This window comes from Tiliqua scincoides, chromosome 3 (genome assembly GCF_035046505.1).
Source record: "Tiliqua scincoides isolate rTilSci1 chromosome 3, rTilSci1.hap2, whole genome shotgun sequence".
Taxonomy (NCBI): domain Eukaryota; kingdom Metazoa; phylum Chordata; class Lepidosauria; order Squamata; family Scincidae; genus Tiliqua; species Tiliqua scincoides.
Genome location: NC_089823.1, coordinates 72,319,314 through 72,342,808, shown reverse-complemented (window position 1 = coordinate 72,342,808; position 23,495 = coordinate 72,319,314). Strand labels below are relative to the sequence as shown.

Sequence of the window (23,495 nt, the reverse complement as noted above, 5' to 3'; positions counted from 1 at the left end):
GAATCATCAAAATCTTTAAGGAGGGAAGGGAATCATGCCATAATCTTTAAGGATCGCCTTGAAGGGAGATCCCTGAAGGATGATCCTTCCTCCTGGCTGATTGTTGGGGAAAATATCCCCTTACCCTGAGAACTCCAACTCCCTCCCAACCTGCGTTGGATATAGCACAGGCCATGTAGCTGGCTGTGACAGTGCGGGTTAGGATTGGGCTGCCCAGAGACTTATTGAACTCAACAGGAGATAGATCGATTACTACACCAACCTATAACAATTTAGCATCCACTGAATATTGTCTACATACAAAATATATTTGGGAATGAAATGGACAGTGTTTTGCACTGACAGCATAATTTTGGAATTTAATTGATTATTTAGTCAAATTCATAATTCAACCTGTCCCACAGTCTTAGGGCAGGTTACAGTATGTAGTATAATATTTAGAACACTTCCATTTGATTAATGGCTTTGCTATCAAAATTTTGACTATTAAATATGGGGGGGTGGCCTTTCAATATCTGTATCGAGACAATTTTTTTTGGAATAAGATATTGAAGGTTCTATTTGGTAAGTTCTGAAGTACAAACAAAACCTTTTTTGTTTTTCAGTGCAGGCAGAAAAAGCATAATTCCTGCACAACAAGATAGCATCTTAAAAACTGATTTTCTAGTCTGAGATCCACAAACTCTAGCCTGCAGGCCAGATGCAGTCCGCAGCGAGCCTCCAGCCTCTGGTCCTCCAGAAGCTTCCCGGGCCTGTAATCCTCCAGAAGTGAGGGGAGCTCTGCTCCTCTCACCTCCAAAAGGTGTTCTGAGGGCCGGGGAGGCCACACATGGTCATCAGAACACAGCCTCCCAGACGTCTTAGAAGGTCACTTCCAGTTTTTTGGAAAAACCAGAAGATTGTTTTAAGGCCTTAAAATGCCTTTGAAGGGCCAAGGAAGCCTTTTAAACCAGAAGTTACCTTCTAAGACCTCTGGGACGCATTCCGAGGGCTGCATGCGACCTCCCTGGCCCTTATAACACCCTCTGGAGGCGAGGGGAGCTAGAGCTCTCCTCGCCTCCACGTGAAGAGTTTGCAAAGGTTCGCTGGAGAAGGAGAGCCTGCAGGTAGAGCAGCTGCAGGAGTCGGCTAAAGGAGGAGAGCTCCATGTGGAGAGGGTGCACTTTGTAGGAGCAGAGTCTGCAGGTGGAGAGTCTGCAGGAGACAGCTAGAAGAGGAAAGTTTGCTGCTTTGGACTGGTCTGCAAGATCTTTTCCCCTTCTCCCTCTTCTCTCCTTTGTTTTGAAAGTGATTTTGGGCTTTGGTTCCGTTTCTAATATATTTATTTATTCAAATTTATTTTTCCAGCCCTCGACACAGTGCCAGACATATGGTGCGATCCTCCAGTCAAAGGTTTGGGGAGTAGACCCTAGTGCAAGTCTATTTCAATAGATGACAAAGCACACTTTCAGCATTCATGTGATAATTTCTCTTTCCTATATACGAATAGTTTGTCATATCATGCGGTCTTGACATTTCTTAGGCAACAATTAACTACATCCATGACGCATGGATACCTTCTGTCCTATTGTTTCTTAGTAATTGGCTTTTTAACTTTCTGAAGAATCATGCAAAGTCACCTTTAGAATGTAACTGAATCAAGAGACACTAACAGAATGACACAAATGACAGCTTTGGAAAAGGGTTTTCAAGGGCGAATGCTTAAGCTGTGGTTCTAAGGAAGGATGAAACTGATTTGAACTTCCTAGCAAGGTTTTAAAAATAGCTGCTTCTCTCTCTCTTTTTTTTTTAACCAGTCTGTTTTTAGGGGAGTCAGTGTTCAAGGTACTGATACCTTAAAGTCTGGAACCATTGGAAGCACAATGGAAGTTGGTACCACTTAAATCAATAAATATTTTACTGATATAACGGATGTGGGACGACAAAATTACACCAAAAACTATGTAAAGAAAGTAGGAAAAACAAGTCCATTATAGACTCAGAAAAACTTAATTGGGTTGCAGTCCTGCTGTTCAGCATGCATTCTCTTTTTTTCCCGTCTAGCATTTCAGCTAAAAGAAGAATTGTTTGCTTCTTTTAGATCGCTCAGATGGTGGGGGGGGGGGGGAAGAGAGAGATTTCAATCACTTAAACCAGTGTTAGTTGTCATCTTGTAGGAGAGTTAAAAGGGCAGTAGCTACATAATGGAGCAAGTTAAAAGCAATATAACTTCTAGACTATTTTTGTGTTGGATGTATGGGTTGTTTCTAAAAAGACACATCAGTGCCTAATTGTGGTAAAAAACCCCTATATCCCCCTAATTTTTCACCCATTTTGACCTTTCCCTCACCAGTGTTGGATCAGCACCCTAAATGGCTGCTGAGTCACTTCAAAGTGACAGCCATTTCTTTTTTGATATGCTGTTGTTGACCTTCCCCTTCTTTTCGATTGGCTCAGCAAAGAACTTGGCTTTGAGCCTGATCATTGGACTGGGAAGCCTGCTTGATTCCTTAGAGTGGGGAAGACATAGGGCTCAGGTGATCCCAAGTAAGCAAACCCACAGAGTTTACATAAAGTGGGGTAATGAAATCCCAATAGCACCCTTAACCTGCTATCTCATCCAGTGTGTTAGTTCCCTGACTAGGGTTGCTCACTTCCTGAACTGGTATGTCTGTAGGAGGACATGAATAGGGTAGGGAAAGTATTCCGAAAGATGTGCTATTTATTTCAACTTGGATTTTAATCTCCTTGCCAACCCCTTCCACCTGCTTATCCTGGCATAGTCACCTACCCATCCATGTGTTGCTTTCTGTCTCCAAACTTTTTAATAAACTGTTGCCTGGTCTCCGTTCACTTGAGAAGAAACTGGTTGCTCTGCTCTCAGAATCCCTGCCTTCAGCTTTTGAAGGGACTCCTGGGATCTCCATTACATATGGGCAAGGGTTCTCCATTCAGACCCTCTTCTGTCTGAACTTCCCTTAGTCTTGGGAGGTGGCAGTGGCAACTACCCTTCCAGTTTAACTGAGCTTCAAAGGGTGAAATGGGGGTGGCAAGGATGTGCCAGTTGCTAAACCCTGTACCCTGTCTGCTCAGACAATCAAATACATTTTTTCATGTAAAGCAATCATTCCAGAGTCATAATCAGTGTTATTTCCATCCTCTCCCCAACTAAGAGGCATGGCTAAGAGGTCTAAGGGATGGCATCCAGTTCTATATGTTATAAATGAACTAAAATAGTGTGTGTCAGGCCATTGGCACTCCAGAGAACAGAAAAGTAAGAGGCATGACTTCCCATGACTGGGGCCTGAGGTAGATCCTGCAAACAAGCAGTGAGGGGAAGGAGTAAGCACTCTTGTGACCAAGAGCCAGATGTAACAGCCTGAGAAAGAAAGTAAAGATTGACTCTTGTCCAGACAAAATGCAAACTGAATACAAAAGCTTCTATAACCTTACTAGGTCAGGGGAAACCAGTAGGCTAGGGGGCATCAGCTGGATTCTGTTACAGTCTTAGGAATCTTTGGCTCCGCAGCCCTTAGTGGCTCATCATAAAGGCACATAACAGTTTTATCATTATTCATGTGGACTCTCTAATAACTATTATACAAAAGACTTTTAACAGGTTCATCATGTTCAGTATATGTTCAGGGTATTACATTCAGTGTATGTCACCTCTAAATATCCTGCTTGTTTATTGTAAATGTTAAGGCATTTTCATACAGTATTATAAGAATGGTACTTTAATTTCCTGCATTTGTAAATCAAATGAAAGAACCACATTGATAAGAACATATATTTAATTATGAAATATCTTTTTCTGTATAATGTTGTGTTACTGATGTGACACATTAAATTCTAAGGCTGCAATCCTATATGCACTTACCTATATACACTTAATAAGACACACCAAACTCAGTGGGGCTTACATCTGAGTCGACATGCCTCAGTTTGCACCAATATTTCTTTCCTAACACCTTTATGTTAAATTAATCCCATTGATTTCAGTATAACTTGTTTTCATCTAAGTGGTTTAGTCTGAAAGCCATTCTTAATGGCCCTTGTGAACATGCCATCATCACAATTCTACTTGCAGTGCATCATGTCCTTATTCTCAGTTGTGGACCTGCCATTCGGTCTGATAAGGCAAAAGCCCCAGGCACGAAGCACCAGGACCCTGCAGAAGCCTCTCTGAGGCTTCCGACAGAGGTGGAAACTATTCCTCTGGTTTTCCAGAAACACAGTTTAAAGTGTCGGGGAGCCTCAGTGAGGCGTCCCCGACGCAGGTGGAGGTCGCATGAGGCTCTGTGAGCCTCAGGTGAGTGGGGGAGGCGGCTTTTGTGCAGGGGGCGGCAACAGCCCACGGAGGGCGCCATCATGGACCTTTGCCCTGAGTGCAGGGCTGGGGAGGCCCACCACTGCTTAGTCTAATACATACTATGTTACATACATACATACATACATACATACATACATACATACAATGGAGAAAGGGTGCATTCCTTAGTACGTACGGGTTTGCCCTTGTGTTGCTAGGGAGGATCTAATCAAGTCACATGACCTCCTCCACAAAGAGGGCTCTCATTTCCCAGTTTGGCCTTGCCTCGCTGGCGAGAGGTCGCAAGTCACTCTGCTCCCTCGTTTGAGGGGCTGTTTCACTCTTCTTTTTTCACTGAAGTCAACTGTTTTTCTACAAGATCACCATAAACTTGGCAGAACAGACAATGTATCAACCAAAGCTTTTAAATCACCAAGGAGGCACCAAGGCCTGAGGCCTAGATCTAGAAGCCTAGTGAAGCCTTTTTCACTAGGCCAAGACAAATTTACTCTCCCGCCAAGCAAAACACCTAGCGGGAGTTCAGTACCCTGACACACACTGGCTCAGCCTCCAGAGGCTCAGGGAGGCGGAGTGGAGGTTTTGAAACCCAGGCTTTCAAAGACATGACTCTTCACCTGAGCACTCCAGTGCTGGTTCTGTTCACATGAAGTGACAATGCCCAACTCTGATCCTTTTCAAGGTATCAGCAGTACGGTGCAGAAGCATGGATTATCTAAGCACTGAATGGCCCATTCTATATGCCTTCTCCCCCCCCTTTTCTGCTTCTCCCTCTGGTTTTTAAAGTCATCTGTCTACTACATGCACAAGTCATTCTGGTAGCGCAGAGGTGGCCAAGGGGACCCTGGTTCCCAGATTCCCTCAAGTTATCCATCAGAGATCCTTGGAAATTTCCTCCCCATCAAGATCTCTCCCAGGGGGGCCCCTCTTTTACCCACAACCTATGCAGTTCCACCTGACTGTGTGGAGTTTGACAGGGTAGGACTAGCTCATCTTGGCTACTCTTGATTCCTGCCTTAATGGCATCTAGACACCTATATTATATATATTATGCTATATTGGCAACCTTCAGTCTCGAAAGACTATGGTATCGCGCTCTGAAAGGTGGTTCTGGCACAGCGTCTAGTGTGGCTGAAAAGGCCAATCCGAGAGTGACAATCCCTTCCACACTGGGAGCAAGTGCAGTCTGTCCCTGGTCTGTCTCCCTGGCTATGGGCCTTCCTTCTTTGCCTCTTAGCCTCAGACTGTTGGCAAAGTGTCTCTTCAAACTGGGAAAGGCCATGCTGCACAGCCTGCCTCCAAGCGGGCCGCTCAGAGGCCAGGGTTTCCCACTTGTTGAGGTCCATCCCTACGGCCTTCAGATCCCTCTTGCAGATGTCCTTGTATCGCAGCTGTGGTCTACCTGTAGGGCGCTTTCCTTGCACGAGTTCTCCATAGAGGAGATCCTTTGGGATCCGGCCATCATCCATTCTCACGACATGACCAAGCCAACGCAGGCGTCTCTGTTTCAGCAGTGAATACATGCTAGGGATTCCAGCACGTTCCAGGACTGTGTTGTTTGGAACTTTGTCCTGCCAGGTGATGCCGAGGATGCGTCGGAGGCAGCGCATGTGGAAAGCGCTCAGTTTCCTCTCCTGTTGTGAGCGAAGAGTCCATGACTCGCTGCAGTACAGAAGTGTACTCAGGACGCAAGCTCTGTAGACCTGGATCTTGGTATGTTCCGTCAGCTTCTTGTTGGACCAGACTCTCTTTGTGAGTCTGGAAAACGTGGTAGCTGCTTTACCGATGCGCTTGTTTAGCTCGGTATCGAGAGAATGAGTGTTGGAGATCGTTGAGCCAAGGTACACAAAGTCATGGACAACCTCCAGTTCATGCTCAGAGATTGTAATGCAGGGAGGTGAGTCCACATCCTGAACCATGACCTGTGTTTTCTTCAGGCTGATTGTCAGTCCAAAATCTTGGCAGGCCTTGCTAAAACGATCCATGAGCTGCTGGAGATCTTTGGCAGAGTGGGTAGTGACAGCTGCATCGTCGGCAAAGAGGAAGTCACGCAGACATTTCAGCTGGACTTTGGATTTTGCTCTCAGTCTGGAGAGGTTGAAGAGCTTTCCGTCTGATCTGGTCCGGAGATAGATGCCTTCTGTTGCAGTTCCAAAGGCCTGCTTCAGCAGGACAGCAAAGAAAATCCCAAACAAGGTTGGTGCAAGAACACAGCCCTGCTTCACTCCGCTTCGGATGTCAAAAGGGTCTGATGTGGAGCCATCGAAGACAACAGTGCCCTTCATGTCCTTGTGGAAAGATCTGATGATGCTGAGGAGCCTGGGTGGACATCCAATCTTGGGGAGAATCTTGAAGAGGCCGTCTCTGCTGACCAGGTCGAAAGCCTTTGTGAGATCTATGAAGGCTATAAAGAGTGGCTGTCGTTGTTCCCTGCATTTCTCCTGCAGTTGTCTAAGGGAGAATACCATATCAGTGGTGGACCTGTTGGCTCGGAATCCACACTGCGATTCTGGATAGACGCTCTCTGCAAGTACCTGGAGCCTCTTTAGTACAACTCGGGCAAACAGCTTTCCTACAACGCTAAGGAGAGAGATGCCGCGGTAGTTGTTGCAGTCACCCCTGTCACCTTTGTTCTTGTACAGCGTGATGATGTTTGCATCCCTCATGTCTTGAGGTACTTCACCTTCTCTCCAGCAGAGACAGAGGATTTCATGCAGCTCAGTGACGATGATCTCTTTGCAGCATTTTAGGACTTCAGCAGGGATGCTGTCTTTTCCAGGTGCCTTGCCAAAGGCAAGGGAGTCCAGGGCCACGTGAAGTTCTTCTAGGGTTGGTTCACTGTCAAGCTCTTCCAGCACAGGCAGGCACTCAATGTTGTTCAGTGCTTCTTCGGTGACTACATTTTCTCTGGAATATAGCTCAGAGTAGTGCTGCACCCAGCGTTCCATCTGCTGCGCCCGATCCTGGATGACCTCGCCTGTTGCAGACTTCAGAGGGGCAATTTTCTTCTGTGTTGGACCTAGGGCCTGCTTGATACCATCATACATCCCCTTGATGTTGCCCGTGTCAGCTGCTATCTGTATCTCGGAACAGAGCTGGAGCCAGTAGTTGTTAGCACATCTCCTGGCAGTCTGTTGGACTTTGCTGCGAGCAGTTCGGAGGACCTGCAGGTTGCGCTCACTGGGACAGGCCTTGTATGCTGCTTGAGCTCTCCTCTTTTCCTCAATGACTGGTGTCAACTCCTCAGAGTGGGCTTCAAACCAGTCTGCCGCCTTGTTGGTCTTCTTGCCGAATATGGACAAGGCGGTGTTGTAAACGGTATTCTTGAAATGTTCCCATCTGTTGGATGCGTTTGCGTCGGCCGGGCCTGGAAGAGATTCCTCAAGCGCTTGTGCAAATTCCTCCACTTTTCTCTGATCCCGGGTCTTGCTGGTATCAATGCGAGGTCTTCCTTCCTTTTTCGTGTGATACAGTCGCTTTGTTTGCAGTTTCACTCTGCTGCACACCAGGGAGTGGTCAGTGTCGCAGGCAGCACCATGATAACTGCGTGTGATCTTGATGCTGGGAAGGCTGGAGCGTCTGGTGAGGATCAGGTCGAGCTGGTGCCAGTGCTTTGATCTTGGATGTCTCCAAGAGACTCTATGTTGGGGCTTTGTGTTGAAGAACGTGTTGCTGACACAGAGACCGTGATGACAGCAAAACTCTAGCAGGCGTTGGTCGTTCATCCTCCCAGTGCCAAACTGACCTAAGCAAGTGGGCCATGAACTGTTATCAGCACCAACTCTAGCATTGAAATCGCCGAGGATGAACAATGGCTCTTTTACAGGGATTTTCTTGACAGTGGTGGCCAGGTCATCATAGAATTTGTCTTTGGCTTCTGCTGGAGACGACAGAGTCGGTGCATAAGCACTGATGAGAGTGACAGGTCCTGCTGATGACTGGAGCTGCAGGGACAAAATTCTTTCACTTCCCACAGTAGGTGGGATGATGGATTTCAGCAGAGTATTTCTGACCGCAAAGCCAACGCCATGTTCCCTGGTTTCGTTTGGTGGTTTTCCCTGCCAGAAAAATGAGAAATTTCTCTCCTTGACAGATCCGGAATCTGGCAGCCTAGTCTCTTGAAGGGCGACGATGTCCATCTGCAGTCTGCTCAGCTCCATGTCGATGACAGCTGTTTTGCGTGCGTCGTCTATTTCTTGCAGGTCATCAGAGAAGCCAGGTGTCATTGTCCTAACGTTCCAGGTGCCCAGCTTTAGGGCAGTAGTTTTCTGTTTTCTGTTGCATGGTGCAGAGTTGTCGATCCGCTTGTCGGTTTTCACCCTAAACCCCACGCACCCCATGAGGTTAACGGACCGTGGCGAGGCAACACCTTACTGGCTGGGGACTGCCCAGCTTAAGGCGGGCGGTAGCTGCCCAATGAGATGCAATGATCTCTCCCACCGTCGGAAGCAGCCCCTGGCGTCATGCTCTACGCCAATCGAGCAAAGACTTATAACTGGTAAACTGCTGCTTCCCGTGTTGTGCCGACGCCGTATGGCGAAGTTGGAGTGTCCTCTCCAGTGCGCGAAGCCTGGGTAAAGAAGGTATGGAGGATAGGCTGTTACCCATGCAGCAAATCCCCCCTCTCCACGTCGCTGGAATGGTCCAATGGAAAGGCAGAAGCCAATACGGTTGGTTCCAGCGGCGTCGCAGGAGTTGCCAGAACGTGACTGTGTTCAGCCATGAACTGCCTCAGGGACTCCGGCTCCTGATTTTGCCTCGAGGTTGACTCCTGAAGCCTTTTCCAGAACTGGATGTAGCCACAAGGCAGTGGAGGTTTGAAGTCAGAGTTTCCTTCTCTTAGATGAGCTGCCTTCCTAGGCTGACGAGTCCCATCTACGAGTCCCATCTACGAGTCCCATCTACGAGTCCCATCTAGACACCATTCCACTTACAAAAGTCATAACATCTGGGAAATATTTAGACATTGGTACCTCTACATGGCTTTTTCACCATCCAATCCCAGTGTGCCCACAGTCTTGGACTTCTTATAAAATGGCTTGGACAAAGGCCTGCGGACTAACACCACAGACAGGCCGCAGTCTTTCAGGGCATCTTAGGAATGGATCTATTGAGTAGCCTATCAGGGCTCCATAGGAGTGGGCTGATCAGGGCTCCAGAGGATATTTTAGTCTAGGAACTAAAATATTTCACCCCCACATGTTAACCACACATTAAGAGATTCCTGAGGGGCAATAACTCTCCTGAATCCTCCTCTGTCAAGAGAATTCCTACTGGGACTTTAACAGGGTTTTTGCAGGCTCTCACTGCTCCATGTTGCAAACCCCTAGCCAAAACTCCTAGAAGAGAAATCATTTTTGAAGTTTCTGATACAATATGCCCAGCTCACAATATGGAAATATCCCAAGATGCCCAGTTCACCCATAAGGCTCTTCTCTGACCAAAAAAGCTATCCCTCTCAGAGAACCAGTTAACTGTGGTATGGGCCTCCAAGGGTGAACAGAAAGGTCATAGATAAGGGCAATCAACAAATGAGGATAAAAAGGTTAGGGTAAAAGGGATGAGTCAGAGTACCAGACCCCCTCTAACGGATATCTCTGTAAACAAACTGCTGATGTGTATTGAATTGTCATCCTCAGGTCAACATCCTGTACTGATAACATGCCAAATGTTGTTTGCGTGTCTACCTGTATGTTATTTTCCCCTGGATATTTTTTCTCTCTTTGTGTCCTCTTGTCCCCCTCCCCTATCTAAAAAGACCATATAAAACCTGCATCATTGTAATCCTTCTGGGTCCTCTACATGTGTGTGGAGGTCCCGTTTGCAAATGAGTAAACATTAAGTCCTTTGAATTCTCCTGTCGCCTGTTGATTGCCTCTCCAAAAATCCAAAGAACCATGTGTGTGTTCATTCGGGGTCATTTCCTTTCTGGTCAAAATCACTTCTGCTCTCAGAGTTTCAGAATTGACTTCCCTATCCGTGCTTCCTGACCTTTGTGTGTTCCATAAAGAAAAGGTAATGCTATATACTGACCACACTCATTCCCAAAGTAAACTCTCTATCTCATAGAGAGGAGGAAATCAGTCTTCCCTTCTTTTGCGACAACCCAACCTATCCATGAGAGAAAATCTGGCACAGGTTGGATGTGAGAGGAGCACTTCATTGTTATATCTAACATACCAAGCTGCTTCATAAGTCTGAAGCTCTGTTCATTGACTTTCAGGGAAGCTCCACAGGAAAGAAAATCTCCATTTTAGCAAACTGGATAGTGGAATGCATAACAAAGTGCATTAACAATAGTTAATTGTTAGTGGAATGCATAACAATAGACCATTGGAGGTCTCCAGAGGGTCAACATAAACTCTCAAAGGGTGTGTTGCAACGCAGCAACGTGGACTTCTCTCCACATCTTCACCAAACTTTATGAAATTGATACTGCTGCTTCTTCAGATGCCTCCTTTGGGAGAAGCGTTCTCGAAAAGGTCCTTAATCCCTAAGAAAACATCCCTATCTCCCACCCAGAGGGGGGTACTGCTCTTGAACATCCCATACTAAGGAATGCACCCTTCCTCCACTGGAGAAAAGATGAATTCCTTACCTGAGAAGTCTTGTTCTCTGTGGAGGAAGGGTGCATTCCACCCACCTCCTAAAATTGGGGACATTCTCTCTCTTTGGGATTTTGGGGGGCCAGGAGAAAGTAAAGTCAAAAACCTTTATTGACATAAATAATAAAACCAGGGTGTTAAACAGAAAAATGTCCATATACATTAATTAGACTCAACTTCTTGAGTCAATTCTTGTATAAATGCAAAGAGGTATTTTGCCATGTTAAAATCTCATTCCTGCTGATTAGCAACTGGACAGGAGATAGTAGGGTACTTTCCCCTCTATTCCCGACTCTCTTATTCTATGCACTATTTAACCTGACTCAAGGCTCTTCCTAGTTTCTACTTCTGACTGTGCCTGGAGATTTATTTTCCTATCAGGAGTTACTGTGGATTGGTTCTTAACCTCGACATACCATCTGGGAAATGAGAGCCCTCTGAGTGGAGGAGGTCATGTGACTTGATTAGACTCTGCCTAGCCACACAAGGGCAAACCCATACTAAGGAATGCACCCTCCTCCACAGAGAACAAGACTTCCCAGGTAAGGAATTTGTCTTTTCTTCACTAAATGTATACTTTTCCACTTGCGCACAAAAATCCAGGTTAACAAGTTTCTGCTTACCCAACCACTGACTCAGTCTGATCTTTTCTCAATATTTAGCTAGTGCACACCTAGAACTTGATCTGCAATTCAAAGAGTTCCAGCTTTTTTTTTTGTTTTTCTGCAGGAACTATGAATACAATAAAAAGTATGATTAAAAATTCATTAGGGTAGGCAGCGTTGGCACCTGGCTAGGGAAAATCCCTATACTGGGCCGCCTTTGACACCCTCTGATCATGCACTAAGTACTACCAGTGGTTCAGGTCTGCATGGCCCTCTGATAGGCTTGGATGCTCAAACCACAGCCCAATCTAATCAACTCCTGACACCATCCCTGGTGTGAGATGTCCAGGGACTGTAACAAAATGGAAAAGAAGGGCAGGACTGGTCAAGGACTGGGTCCCTTTGGGGAGAAGGGCGGGATAGAAATAAAGTTTTATTATTATTATTATTATTATTAGAATTAGAATTATAGGCTTACAGCCAAGTATATGACTAGTAAGGTGCAACAAGTATATATAACACATCCTCCTTTGGGTGTATCTCACCATATGGGCACCCAACGCAAGAAAGAATAGTACTCCCCCAAAGCCCCAGAGCAACAAATGGACACGTATACAAACCCATAAATAAATCCCACTCAGATCAATGGGGCTGACTCCCAAGAGGCTGACCGCTTCCTAGCACAATCATAGGATTGTACTGCGAGTGTAATTAAAACTGATGTTTTTTGCCAACTGTTGTTTTTTCGTTTTATCTGCTGTTGTAGTTTCTATGACTGATTATTGTTCATCTCTTGATTATTGTTTTATTAGTATTTTTTAGGCAAACCACCTTGAAGCTTTAATGAGAGGTTATGAATTTGGAAAATTTAATAAAATAAAAAATATCGCTCTATAAGACGCACCTGACCATAAGACGCACCTAGTTTTTAGAGGAGGAAAACAGGGAAAAAAATATTCTGAACCAAATAGTGTAATAAAATATGTCTCTCCGCTGCTCTGTTTCCATGCTCCTTAGCATATTTTACTACCTCTAGTTTAAAAGGAATTTTATATGCTAGCCTTTTCTGCTTTATCATCCATGCACTGGTAGAATGAGGTACTGTAGTATTTTTCTGCAAGTGCATTGTCACTAAGCAATGAACATTTGCATTACCACTGAGCGCCTGCATTTGCATTTCAATTTGCATTTGCATTACCATTGCATTTGCATTTGCATTACCATTGAGCACAGGCAGGACCCTGGTCAGGGGCAGAAGCACCTGCCAAGGAGACTCTGCTGCCCTGAGAAGGCTGCAGCTTTGCAGTATTCGCTCCATAAGACGCACACACTTCCCTCCCAACTTTTTTGGGGAGAAAAAGTGCGTCTTATGGAGCAAAAAATACTGTAAAATAAATAGTTGAGCACCTGATTATTCCTTGGGTATAGGAGAGTGAAAGATAGAAGCTGTTGCTTCTCTTTCTTTACAGCTTGGTGTGTGTGTTGCAAGCAGCTAAGCAAGCACACTCAAATTCAGTATTTCGCCCCAATCCTATTCCCTGTCACCAGCGCTGATGCAGCTGTGCTAAAAAGGTGCACTGCATTCTATGATGGGGGTGTAACGTTTGTTACTTACGTTCACATAAGCCCTGGGGTCGCCTATGGGTCTCCTTGGATGTACGCCACCTACTTCGGTGGTGTACGTCCAAGGAGGGAAAAAAGGTGGGGAGGTTTCAAAAAGAGGGGATAAGATCAGCACGCACCATTGCCACTGGATCCCCACCTCCCCTTCCCTGCTTCTGGTTCCTCCCATGGAACATCCCCATCCCCACATGGCCCATGGCCCACTTCTGCCACTGACTAACTGGCCACTGCTGCGTGACTGGCACTGCTAACTGTTTCTGGCAGTGGCCCAGTAGCATGCTATAGAGCACCTTTTTTGTGATGCTGTAGTTGGACTCTGCTGCTGGAACATGAGTCCTGGCAGTGCATCCCAATGATAGAACTGGGTTGCTTGTCTTCTCTATAGCAAGTGCCATCCTCACCAGCTTATGACCTGGAGTCTAAGTTCCTGGGAAGAAGCAGCAACAAGAGTAATGCTTCTCTGCTCAACTGTCATGCAGCACTTCTAGGGGAAAGAGAGTGACATGCACCTCATTCCTCAATCCAATATCTGTAACTGATCTCCTAGGCAATGTAATTGAAAGTTAATGTGCCTTTTCCTTGTTCTCTGTCTTTCTTAATAAACTCCATCTTCTTTGAAAAGCTCAGTCTTGTGGCTACTGGTAGCCTAATGTTGAGGTTGTTTGTGTCACTATCCATGTCAATGATCCCACAACTTGTCTACTGCTAATTCCACAATTTGAGTTATTGTGTGTGTGTGTGTGTGTGTGTGTGTGTGTGCGCGCGTGTGCGTGTGAATGAGAGAGAGAGAGAGAGAGAGAGAGAGAGAGAGAGAGAGAGAGAAGAGTTGGCAACAGGGTTCAGGATCATTTCCAGTGGAAAATATTTCCACCTAAAGCATTGAAGATCTACCAGAGCAAAGAACATCAGGCCCAATGAGTCAGTGGTCTATCCTAAAGCAGCCAGGTTTATACTTTGTAAGTTGCTCTCCTGCCATTTTGTACCTTAGCAGAAAAGAATCTGTATATAGTACTGTACTCTGTTTGGTGCAGACTTTGAAATTATTATGCATGTGTGTAATGGAACCCTCTTTCCAAACTTTCTATATGCAACTCATTAACTTAGCATATGTGCATGACACAGTTCTAATTTGAAGTATTCAGTATTTCAATTCACCTCTCATTTAAAAACATGAATAACAAATATGAGGACAAACATTTTGGCACCACCATCTCCAGACAAAATATATTAAAATCTTCAACTCCATTGGAAAGCAAGTAGATACATTCAGGACACAATCCTAACCAACTTTCCAGCACTGACATGGCTGTGCCAATATGGCATGCACTGCATCCTGCAGTGGAGAGGCAGTCAATGGGGCCTCCTCAAGGTAAGGGCATGTTTGTTACCATAACTTGGGGCTTCGTTGCAGCTGGGTCAGTGCTGGAAAATTGGATAGGATTGCACCCTCATTAATACTATTAAGACAAAATCACTCTTTCATACAAGTTGGTACAGCATAGCTCCTGCATGGGTTATCTCTTATCCAAGTAATTTACAGATAGCCTGCTGTATCTCTTTCAACAGCCCACCAACTTCCTACTAAATAAATAACACTTTCCCAGTAGCCCCAGAACCAACTGGTGACAGGGTGCTGGATATGCCTCTCTCCAAACCGTTGCATGTTGACTTTGCATGCAAAGGCCAGGGCTGTCTCCCTTATTCTTACATACAGGCCTCAATTCTACAAATGAATCTGTAGACTTAGATTTAAAAAGTTGAAAACACCTGATTTTAGAGATTCTTAAATGAAACAGAAAAGTATGCATGTGTGGTACCAAACAGCAATCTTAAGGGAAAAGCTTAATTTCTAAGAAGAGTTGCCAATTCTATCTACTGTATAAACATGATCCTCTGATATGAAAACCTTTGCTCCTAATCCCTGGTATGTGGGACACTTTGTAAACATCCAGCGTCAAACCAGAGTTTGGCCTGAGATTGGTCAGTCACTCTGTCTGCCTTTCTTACAATACCTGCAATAATGTTGGGGGGGGGGGGGGTTACCTAAAATGGGGCAAAACCAAAGTAGGGGATAGGAGTCCTTAACACTTTCCATGCCACAGTTCTCCTCCCACTCATGCATTCCCTCCTGCACTATTTTAATTTTTTTTTTTAAGGATCCACTGACTTTTGGAAGAGTGGGAGTGCACAATCTGGATCAGAATCTGAAGGGGAGTGCTAAAGGATCCTTACCCCTTGCTGTGCTTGCACACCATTTCAAGCACCACCACTCCCAAGCAGTGGTGTTAAAGAGAAAAGAAAAGCCTCAAGTCAAACACACACATCTGAAGTGCATGTCTAGTTTGGTCCAGTGATACAGGAAATGCACTCTACACTAGCTCAACTGCACTTGCAGATATTCTTACTTCATTTATTCCAAGGAGGTGAGCCTAGGCACTGAAAACAGCTGCACAAATTAAACCCTGACTAAAATAAAGAGTGGCAGAACTCTGCTCTTCTTATATGCTTCTTTCCTCAGGCCTCTGAATTGATGCAAGCCTCTATAGTATATCAGCCTCAGGGAAAAAAAGGGATTATTCGTAAATTATGCAGTAGAGATAAGATATGATCTATGGAGTACTTGAGGATTTCATACAAACTCTTTAAAATGACATCAAGACTAAGAAGGGCAGTTACCTAAAAAGAAAAAAAATATATGATAGAATAAAAATAAATGTAGATTTTGTTTCTTGGTTTGTTTAGTAAAACACATATTCTGTATTGTTTGTTTTCTCTTGATAGTAACTTATGTAGCAAACTATTTACCAGGTAAGCAATGTATGAACTTTGTAATAAAAGGTAATGTTTACAGTGCAGAATGCACAATGGTTATTTTTTATTTTTAATCACTGGGGAAACAAGCAAAGGAAATTTTAGCTGTTGGATCGGTTTGACTCATCTGTATGGGACTAGTTTCACGATCCTTGTAAAATGCAACAGCCAGTAAAAGACCATTACATTACAATTTTTATATGGTTGGCTGTGAGCCAGGATATTAAGAAATGGTCAAGAGTGGAAGAAGTTGATTTAACAGGTGGTTGGCACTTATATTTTTCAGAGTCAAATCAATAAATTAAGAAACCAGCAGGAATAAGGCAAATCAAAGCAAGAAAAAGGACTGCCATGTTCTCCACAGCTAAGCTTATAGGGAATGGGGAGGGAGCTGCTGGAAAAAAAGACTCTATATTTGGGCCTTGAATTGACTTAAAGGACTAGAGTTTTGCTACTTTCAGACTTTGGTCAAGATGTAGGAATGTGACCTGTGCAGGCCCTGTTCCCACCTAGAACAACAGTCAGTCGGGGTAGGCATGCAGCACAAGAGAAGCTGAGATGCCTAGGGGGAACAAAGATTGGCTGCAGTGCAGTATACAACACCCAACAATAGAGGCAGTATGAAAAGGTGCTCAAGTGAACTATTCAACTGAGCTGGAAAATAGGAGGACATCCAGAAGACACAGTGGTCCTTGAATGATCTGCTGTCTATGGTAGTGTCGTGACCAGGCACCCATCTCTTGAGAAAACTTATTTTTCCCTAAAAGACTGTTCTCTACATGCACTGAGGCTTTACACAGGAAGCAGCCTGTCACATTCTCCATTCTGATCAGAGTTCTAGGTTACATATCTCACGTAGCCTTCAGAGTTCCATGTCTATCTGGTATTACCAGAGAACAACAACCTTAAGCAAAACTAACTCACACCTGAACACTGGTCCAGCGTTGTTCACTTGACTTGGTAAAATTTGAATGTCAACTTAAAACCAACATGTCAGAGTTTGGGGGATGGGCTAGGATCCCCCAAAAAAGGGAGCTGCCCAGTTGAGTACAGAGAGAAAGCAAGATGTGTGCTGGGCTTTGCCAACCAAGCCAAGATGAAGATTAGCTAAGAAAGAGTTAAGGAAGGTCTTTACCTCTGGTACCTGGAGGATGCTGCTATTGTGAGTGGATGCCAGACTTTAAGTCTTAGACTCTGTTTTTACATTATTTTAGAATGTTGTTTCTTGATCACAAGTATATAATTTGATTATCATTTTTTTCTTGTTCCATTTTAACCCACAATAATTCTTTTCTCTGTTTTGATTAAAACAACCTGCTTTGTGCTGTATCCCACAGGTAAATGACCTCCCATCTCTGACACCTTACTCAGCCTTGCACACTACCCAGAGAAGGCCTAAGTGTGTGTGTGTGAGACTGTATGGGGATGTGTGAATGAGAGAGGGAGAAAAAAGTGAAGCATGGAAGTGGGTCAAGATGCTCTCCATCTAACTATGAGAGGGCTGTCGGGTAGCAGACAGAGCCCCAGTTGGGTGTAGGGGTTGAAACATGACCATTTATCCTATGTTTCTGGCAGCAGTGGAGAACTTCCACAGGAACAGTCAGGGCATGACTGTATGCATCATTTTGAAATGATCTCATGGTGGCACCAGATTTCTCAGAGGGGAACATGGTCCTCCCAACACTACCCGGGAGAGTGCCACAGTTAGTGAATGTAAAGAACAATCTACAGGGATTGCAACTACCCTAGTAAGGGATCAAACTCTTGCTGCAAGGACATTAGTGCAGCTATAGGTCAAATTAAATTGTGCTAGGTGGTTGTCCATGCCAGTCTCCCAAGTGATCACAACAGGAAAGACTATAATCAACCATGGGGCAGAGTATGGGCTTGGACCAATACTTGGTCCACACCCATGAGAAAGTCTATCTGACTGGGCCTCAGTACCAATGGCGTGTCAGCACTAGTGGCAGTAGTAGTGCCAAATGGATCATCTGGGGAGGGGACACTACAGGGAAACCAGTGCAGGACTTTGCTCCAGGGACAACCTGGCACTGGAACTAAACTAGTCCCTTCACATGGGTCTGGAGAGTATGTTATGCACTGTTCCATTAATAAAGCTGAGCTCTGCCTAATCCCAGCTCTTGATGTACAATTCTTAATTACCCCCCTCCCCACTGCAAACAGCAATAGTTTAACCACAATACAGAAATAACTGTCAGTTACTGCCAATTCATCAGCTACATAAAAATGTTGCTGCAAACTGTCAAAATCAAGTGTCTTCGATTGCCTAGTAGTGAGATGCTCAAGAAGACATTGCTGAGGCTTTTGAAGCAACTGTTCTCTGATTTATGAACTCATAAAGTGACCTGTCACTGAAAATGAGGGAATGAGTTGAAAAAAATCTAAACATCAAGAAGGAAATGAGAAAAAAGCACAGAAACAATTAAATATGCAAGAATACATCAATCAAAGTGCACTCTTGAGTTCAGCATAAATAATTTACAAGGCTGTGGAAAATAAAATCATGTTTGAATTCAGAAAACAGCCAGAGATCACATTTGGTTTCCTGAACAGACAAGAGGTTTAGAGTCAATACTATGAGTATTCAAAAACTGATAATAAAGAAATACTGTACTTCCTATTGTTAAATCAGAGCAACAACAGGAGTGATGTAAAGGCAATAAACGTACATTTTTTTTGTATTTTTGAGCAACAGCAAACGGTTTTGAGGTTGCAAAGTAGAAAAATATGTGGAGCCATTATAAGATGAATGTGAAAAAGCTGCTACAAATGGCAAGAATGACTCAGAAACTGAACTTAAAATATAAGGATACCTATTTGTACATGATTAATCTGACAATATGTTGCTTTCCAGTACATGATGAGATGCAGTCTACAAAAGGAAGGTGAATAATGTATTCCAGAAGGGTTGTTTTGTGTTGTTGGGTTAGTTTTGTAGCACCTTAAACTAGGGATGGTGTGAACAAGGACACTGCCCAATGCCCTGCCATCCCCATCAACACACTACATGGTTAGTCCTGCCTTGAAGACTAAGGGCCCAATCCTAGAGTGCGCGCTGACTTACCACCTGCGTGCATTGTTGCAAACGTGCCATAAGGCACGTTTGCAGACCCTAGCAAAGGTGCTAGCCCAGCGCTGGTAGGCAATGAGCTAATACCTATGGAGCACGGGACATTTACCGCTTGGTGGTTGCAGGGATCGCTGGGTAATGGAGAGGTAGGTGGGGGCTTGGGGGGAGTCGGGGAGGAAGCATTCCAGGGTGAAGGAGGCAGAGGGAGGGCAGGGAGATGGCACGGAGGAGGCATGCTGGGGGAGGAGGCATGGCGGGAGGGATCATGATCCTCCGTGTCGAGCTGTTTGCCGACATGGAGGCTCTAAATTTTGCGCTGACCCTTGGATCGTCACAGAATCAAGTAGCTCCATTGCGGGGCTACTTGCTTTACCTGGGGGAAAGGGATGGAAGAGGAAAAAATGATGAAAGGTGAGTCAAAGTGCTACAGAATTGAATCTCTTACATTTTAGGTTTGCTTAATAATAATAATAGACTATGCCCCTTCCATCACATAGGTCTTTGACTCTCACTTTCTTATCCCCATCATGGCTGTGCCCAGCCATGAATGATACTGCTTGCATCAGGATGGGGTGGAAAAAGCATTAGATTTGGGGTGCCTTTCACCCCAAGTCTGCCAGTGCTGCCTCCCTCCAACTCACAGTGCACATGAGCCAAAATGATCAATTTCCTGATGGAAGTACCTTCTTCGCACACTTACTTTAAATAAACCAGGAAGTCCTGCACTTTCTGGTTTAGGAGAAGAACCACATGATGGAGGAAGTGAAGGACATAAGGGGCTTTTTTCAAAGCATAGCAGAGGCAGTAGGTCAGGTGTGATAGATCTGATTTAATGATGCTGAGTTGCAGAATGGCTTGCTCTGTCACTGATCTCCCTTATATACAAATAGTGGACAGATCTATTTGTATATAGGGGAGATCAGTGACAGAGCAAGCCATTCCTCAGTGGATACCACTTCATTCCTTTGATGAGGTGGACCCTAGTCCATGAAATCTAATGCAGAAATAAACTGGATAGGCTTTTTGTAGTATTATCAGGCTCTTTTTACCCATGTTGGGGATAGACTGTAAACCACAGAGAGGCCATGTTTGTATTGAATCTCCACTGCAATAAACAAAGGCATAATCTGCCTGCCTCTCTTTCTCTAGAAATTAAAAAGCTTACGTATAAGTGGGAATTGGACAGACAATAAAAATTAAATGTATGTCACATTAAATATTCCCATTTCTCCTAAATGAAGCTCAGATTTCTCTGGGTGCACTTTTTATGCATGAATTAGCCATCCAACCACCTGTACAACATAATGTATATCACACTGAAGCGAGCACTCTTATAGTCTACTCAACTATCATTTTTGTGCAAGCCTTTCAGTTTCTGGAGGGGAAGATAAACAGAGGCGGCCTTGTGTATATTGATCATGGCTGCCACAGCTATCATGTCACGAAAACCCACCCTTTGTTATGTTGGATGCATGCAGCATTTTTGGAAGGGGACTGAATCTGTTCCTTTCTGAATCTGTTTATTACCCACTTTCTGATGTGCTTCCTCCAAGCCACTTTGAAATCCTTTCCAAATTCTGGTTGTGTGGGATTGCAGATGCAATATCTTTTAATATTAATTTTCTTTCTTACTATGAAGTAACAAAATAGTCTACCAAATGTAGACCAGAAACAGTAGCTGAACGGACAGACAAAGTCAAACAAAAGAACAATGTACATTAATAGCAGGACTCCCAAAGACTAGAATGGAATTGGATTATGTTGGTAAGGAGGTGATTCCTGACTCTGAGCACCAAGGAAGCCTCACATTTCTTGCCGTTATGTGCAAAGTCTCACTCTGTCATGCTGCCAGTGGAAAAGGGGCAGATTTGAAATACTCATTATGAACCAGTATGATCCAAAAGAAAGGAATTGTCACAATGCAAGCTAAAATAATTAGCTGATAGTGCCAAGTAGTTAATCATAACAGTTAATACTCACTTGATGTAGTAGGGCACTTTGTTTGGCGATACTGCCCTCTCCCAGGGACCCTGGACAGAAGCTGTTAACAAAAAACAAAACAAAAACAGAACATAAAATCAAATAAAAGAGACATGGAGGTCAAGTTCAAAGCAAACAGGAAAGACAACATTAATCTCTGGAATTACAGTTTTACACTTGGCCACACTGATACAGGTCTGTTTGCTCAGTTGCCCATGAAGGCAGGAAGGATTAACCTGCTGCTCAGAAATTTCTGCTCTAATCTGACTGAAATTGAACTCATTCGGCTGCAAAGATAAATGCAAAAACCTCTTCAACTACTAAACTTAAAGAAAAGATAAGAAACTGAAGAAACATACTGCCTGCCTTTCTGACGCATCCTTTTAGGGCTTCTCCAGTCACTAGATACTGCTTCTACACCCTACTTTATCTCCAAAGATGGAAAAACTTACCACTTCACCATATTTCTTATTTTTTCATGATTGTTTTATATAAAGATATTAGTGTGATGACATTAAAAAAAAATTAAAGTGCATGAACTGCTAGTATTCTTACCACAGACTGCAAATGCTTTAAGTGCCAATCACTGCAGAAAGTCTAGTGAAATCTTGTAAGAACTTTTTTTTAAAAGACCAGGCACCATGAGTTGAACGTAATTTCAAATAATGGGAATTGATGGTACAAATAAGTCTAAAACCCTTTTCAGCACATGGCTCTTGGGATATTGGCCACCATTTAAATTTCTGGTTTTGAACATAAGATGATGCTACCTTTCTGTATTGCAAAGTAAAATAGTGACCTGGTTCAAATTTAAGACTTCCTAGAGAGTCTTATTTTACAAAGTCATGCCGTTCTTCGGTGAGCACTACTGCAGCAGAATCACTACAACACAAAAAACAACACATTCTTTTTAGTATTTCTATTTCATTCTGTAACTTCTGAAGAGTAGAGAAGGAAATGGCAGGCAGGAGAGAGGGCATATGATCAGAGCAACTTAAGCTTGTGTTTATGCTCCAATTGATGATGAGTTGTTCTACCATCTGAATTAGCCCTTTGTATTTATTTTTCTGTGATGGAATTTTTATATTTCAAGCAATGTTTAATGTTTCACTGAGTTGTGAACCTTTATTTTTCTGTTTAGTTTAATGCAGGGAATGGAGCACTTGAACTACAGAGATAAAACATGCTTTTCTATTTCTGAATTAATCTGGAGAACAGCATTCGAAGCTGGAACATATTATCCCAGAAACTTACACACCAAAGTATTCTTGATACATTTTTTAATGAAGGCAAGCAGTCATCTTTGCTGGAACTAAATGCTTTGGAAATAACAATTTGTGACGTTCTGCATAATTGGATTTACCGTTACTTCAATAGATTGTGCTGAGGCTGCCCATCGTGCACTGTTTGCTCTGCAGGAGGATGCCAGTCCTGCATAAATTTGAGTTGACAAAATATGAGGTACCTATTACAACTGTGCTCCAAGAACCAATCATTCCATTTCTGGCACAAACCCAAATGCTGAGAACAGCTGTTTCTTATCTTTGGATACCAGCAGAGGTTTACCACCCATTACAAAGCTAGTCTAGGTAATAGACATGTATCTTTAATTCCCAGTAAAATCATTTTTAGTAGCCAATCAAAGGAGACTGGAAAATGGTTTTTAATATGACCAGAGAGCTCCCCCCTGTGTATATCTTCTGCTCAAGATAGGAAAATGTGTATTTGCAGAAGAAAATTCAAAAGTGTTTTGCTGTTCTGATTCCGCATGGTGAAGAAGAATATATCATCAAACCAACCAGAAGTTACCTGAAATATTGGTTGGAAAAGGGGCATCTCTTTAAGAAAGTCAATGGTTCACTAATACAGCAAAATATTATTCTTTTAAATTACAAAAGCTGAACAAAACAATAGAAAATGCTCCATGATTAATCCTTTACATATTGAATAGAAGACATCGCTCTGTTTCTCAAAGTTTAGCAAGAAATCTATTTAGAGTAGTTTGTCCTTTAAAATTAATTTTGATTTTGGATTAAATAATATGCTATTTAGATACACTGTGATGTATGAAACTTCTGTACTTGAGAATTTCATTTCCAGATGCATGCGCAAAGCTGACTCTTCCACTGAGGTCTAAGAGCCCAATCCTGTTCAGTGTGTGCCGGCTCACATAAGGCACGTTTGCGGGCCTTAGTGCTGGTGCTCCACTGATGCTAGCCCAGGGCTGGCCGGCACTAGGCTATCGCCGGTGGAGCACCGGAAATCTGCTGCTTGGCGGTGGCGCGGACTGCCAGGCAGCGGAGAGGTAGGTGGGGGAGGCTGGGAGGAGATGTGGCTGGGGAGGTGGAGGGAGGGTGGGGAGAGGGTGGGAGGAGGCATGCTGGGAGGAGGGAGCGGGGTAGGAGGGAGGTGGGCCTGGTAGAGCTTTGCTCCACTGGATGTAGAGCTTCCGTGCTGGGCTGGTCGTCCCA

The 23,495-nt window shown here is 44.0% G+C and overlaps 1 protein-coding gene across 4 annotated transcripts in view; it reads right to left on the bottom strand.

The window, feature by feature from the left end:
* The window catches only part of DMD (dystrophin), a 1,248,719-nt gene that overhangs the window by 138,730 nt on the left and 1,086,494 nt on the right, over positions 1–23,495 (bottom strand). For all 4 annotated transcript variants that reach the window (XM_066619666.1, XM_066619670.1, XM_066619667.1 and 1 more), the window contains one exon: positions 21,025–21,085. In XM_066619666.1, the coding sequence (XP_066475763.1) occupies positions 21,025–21,085 (61 nt within the window). The remainder of the gene's footprint in view (positions 1–21,024; positions 21,086–23,495) is intronic.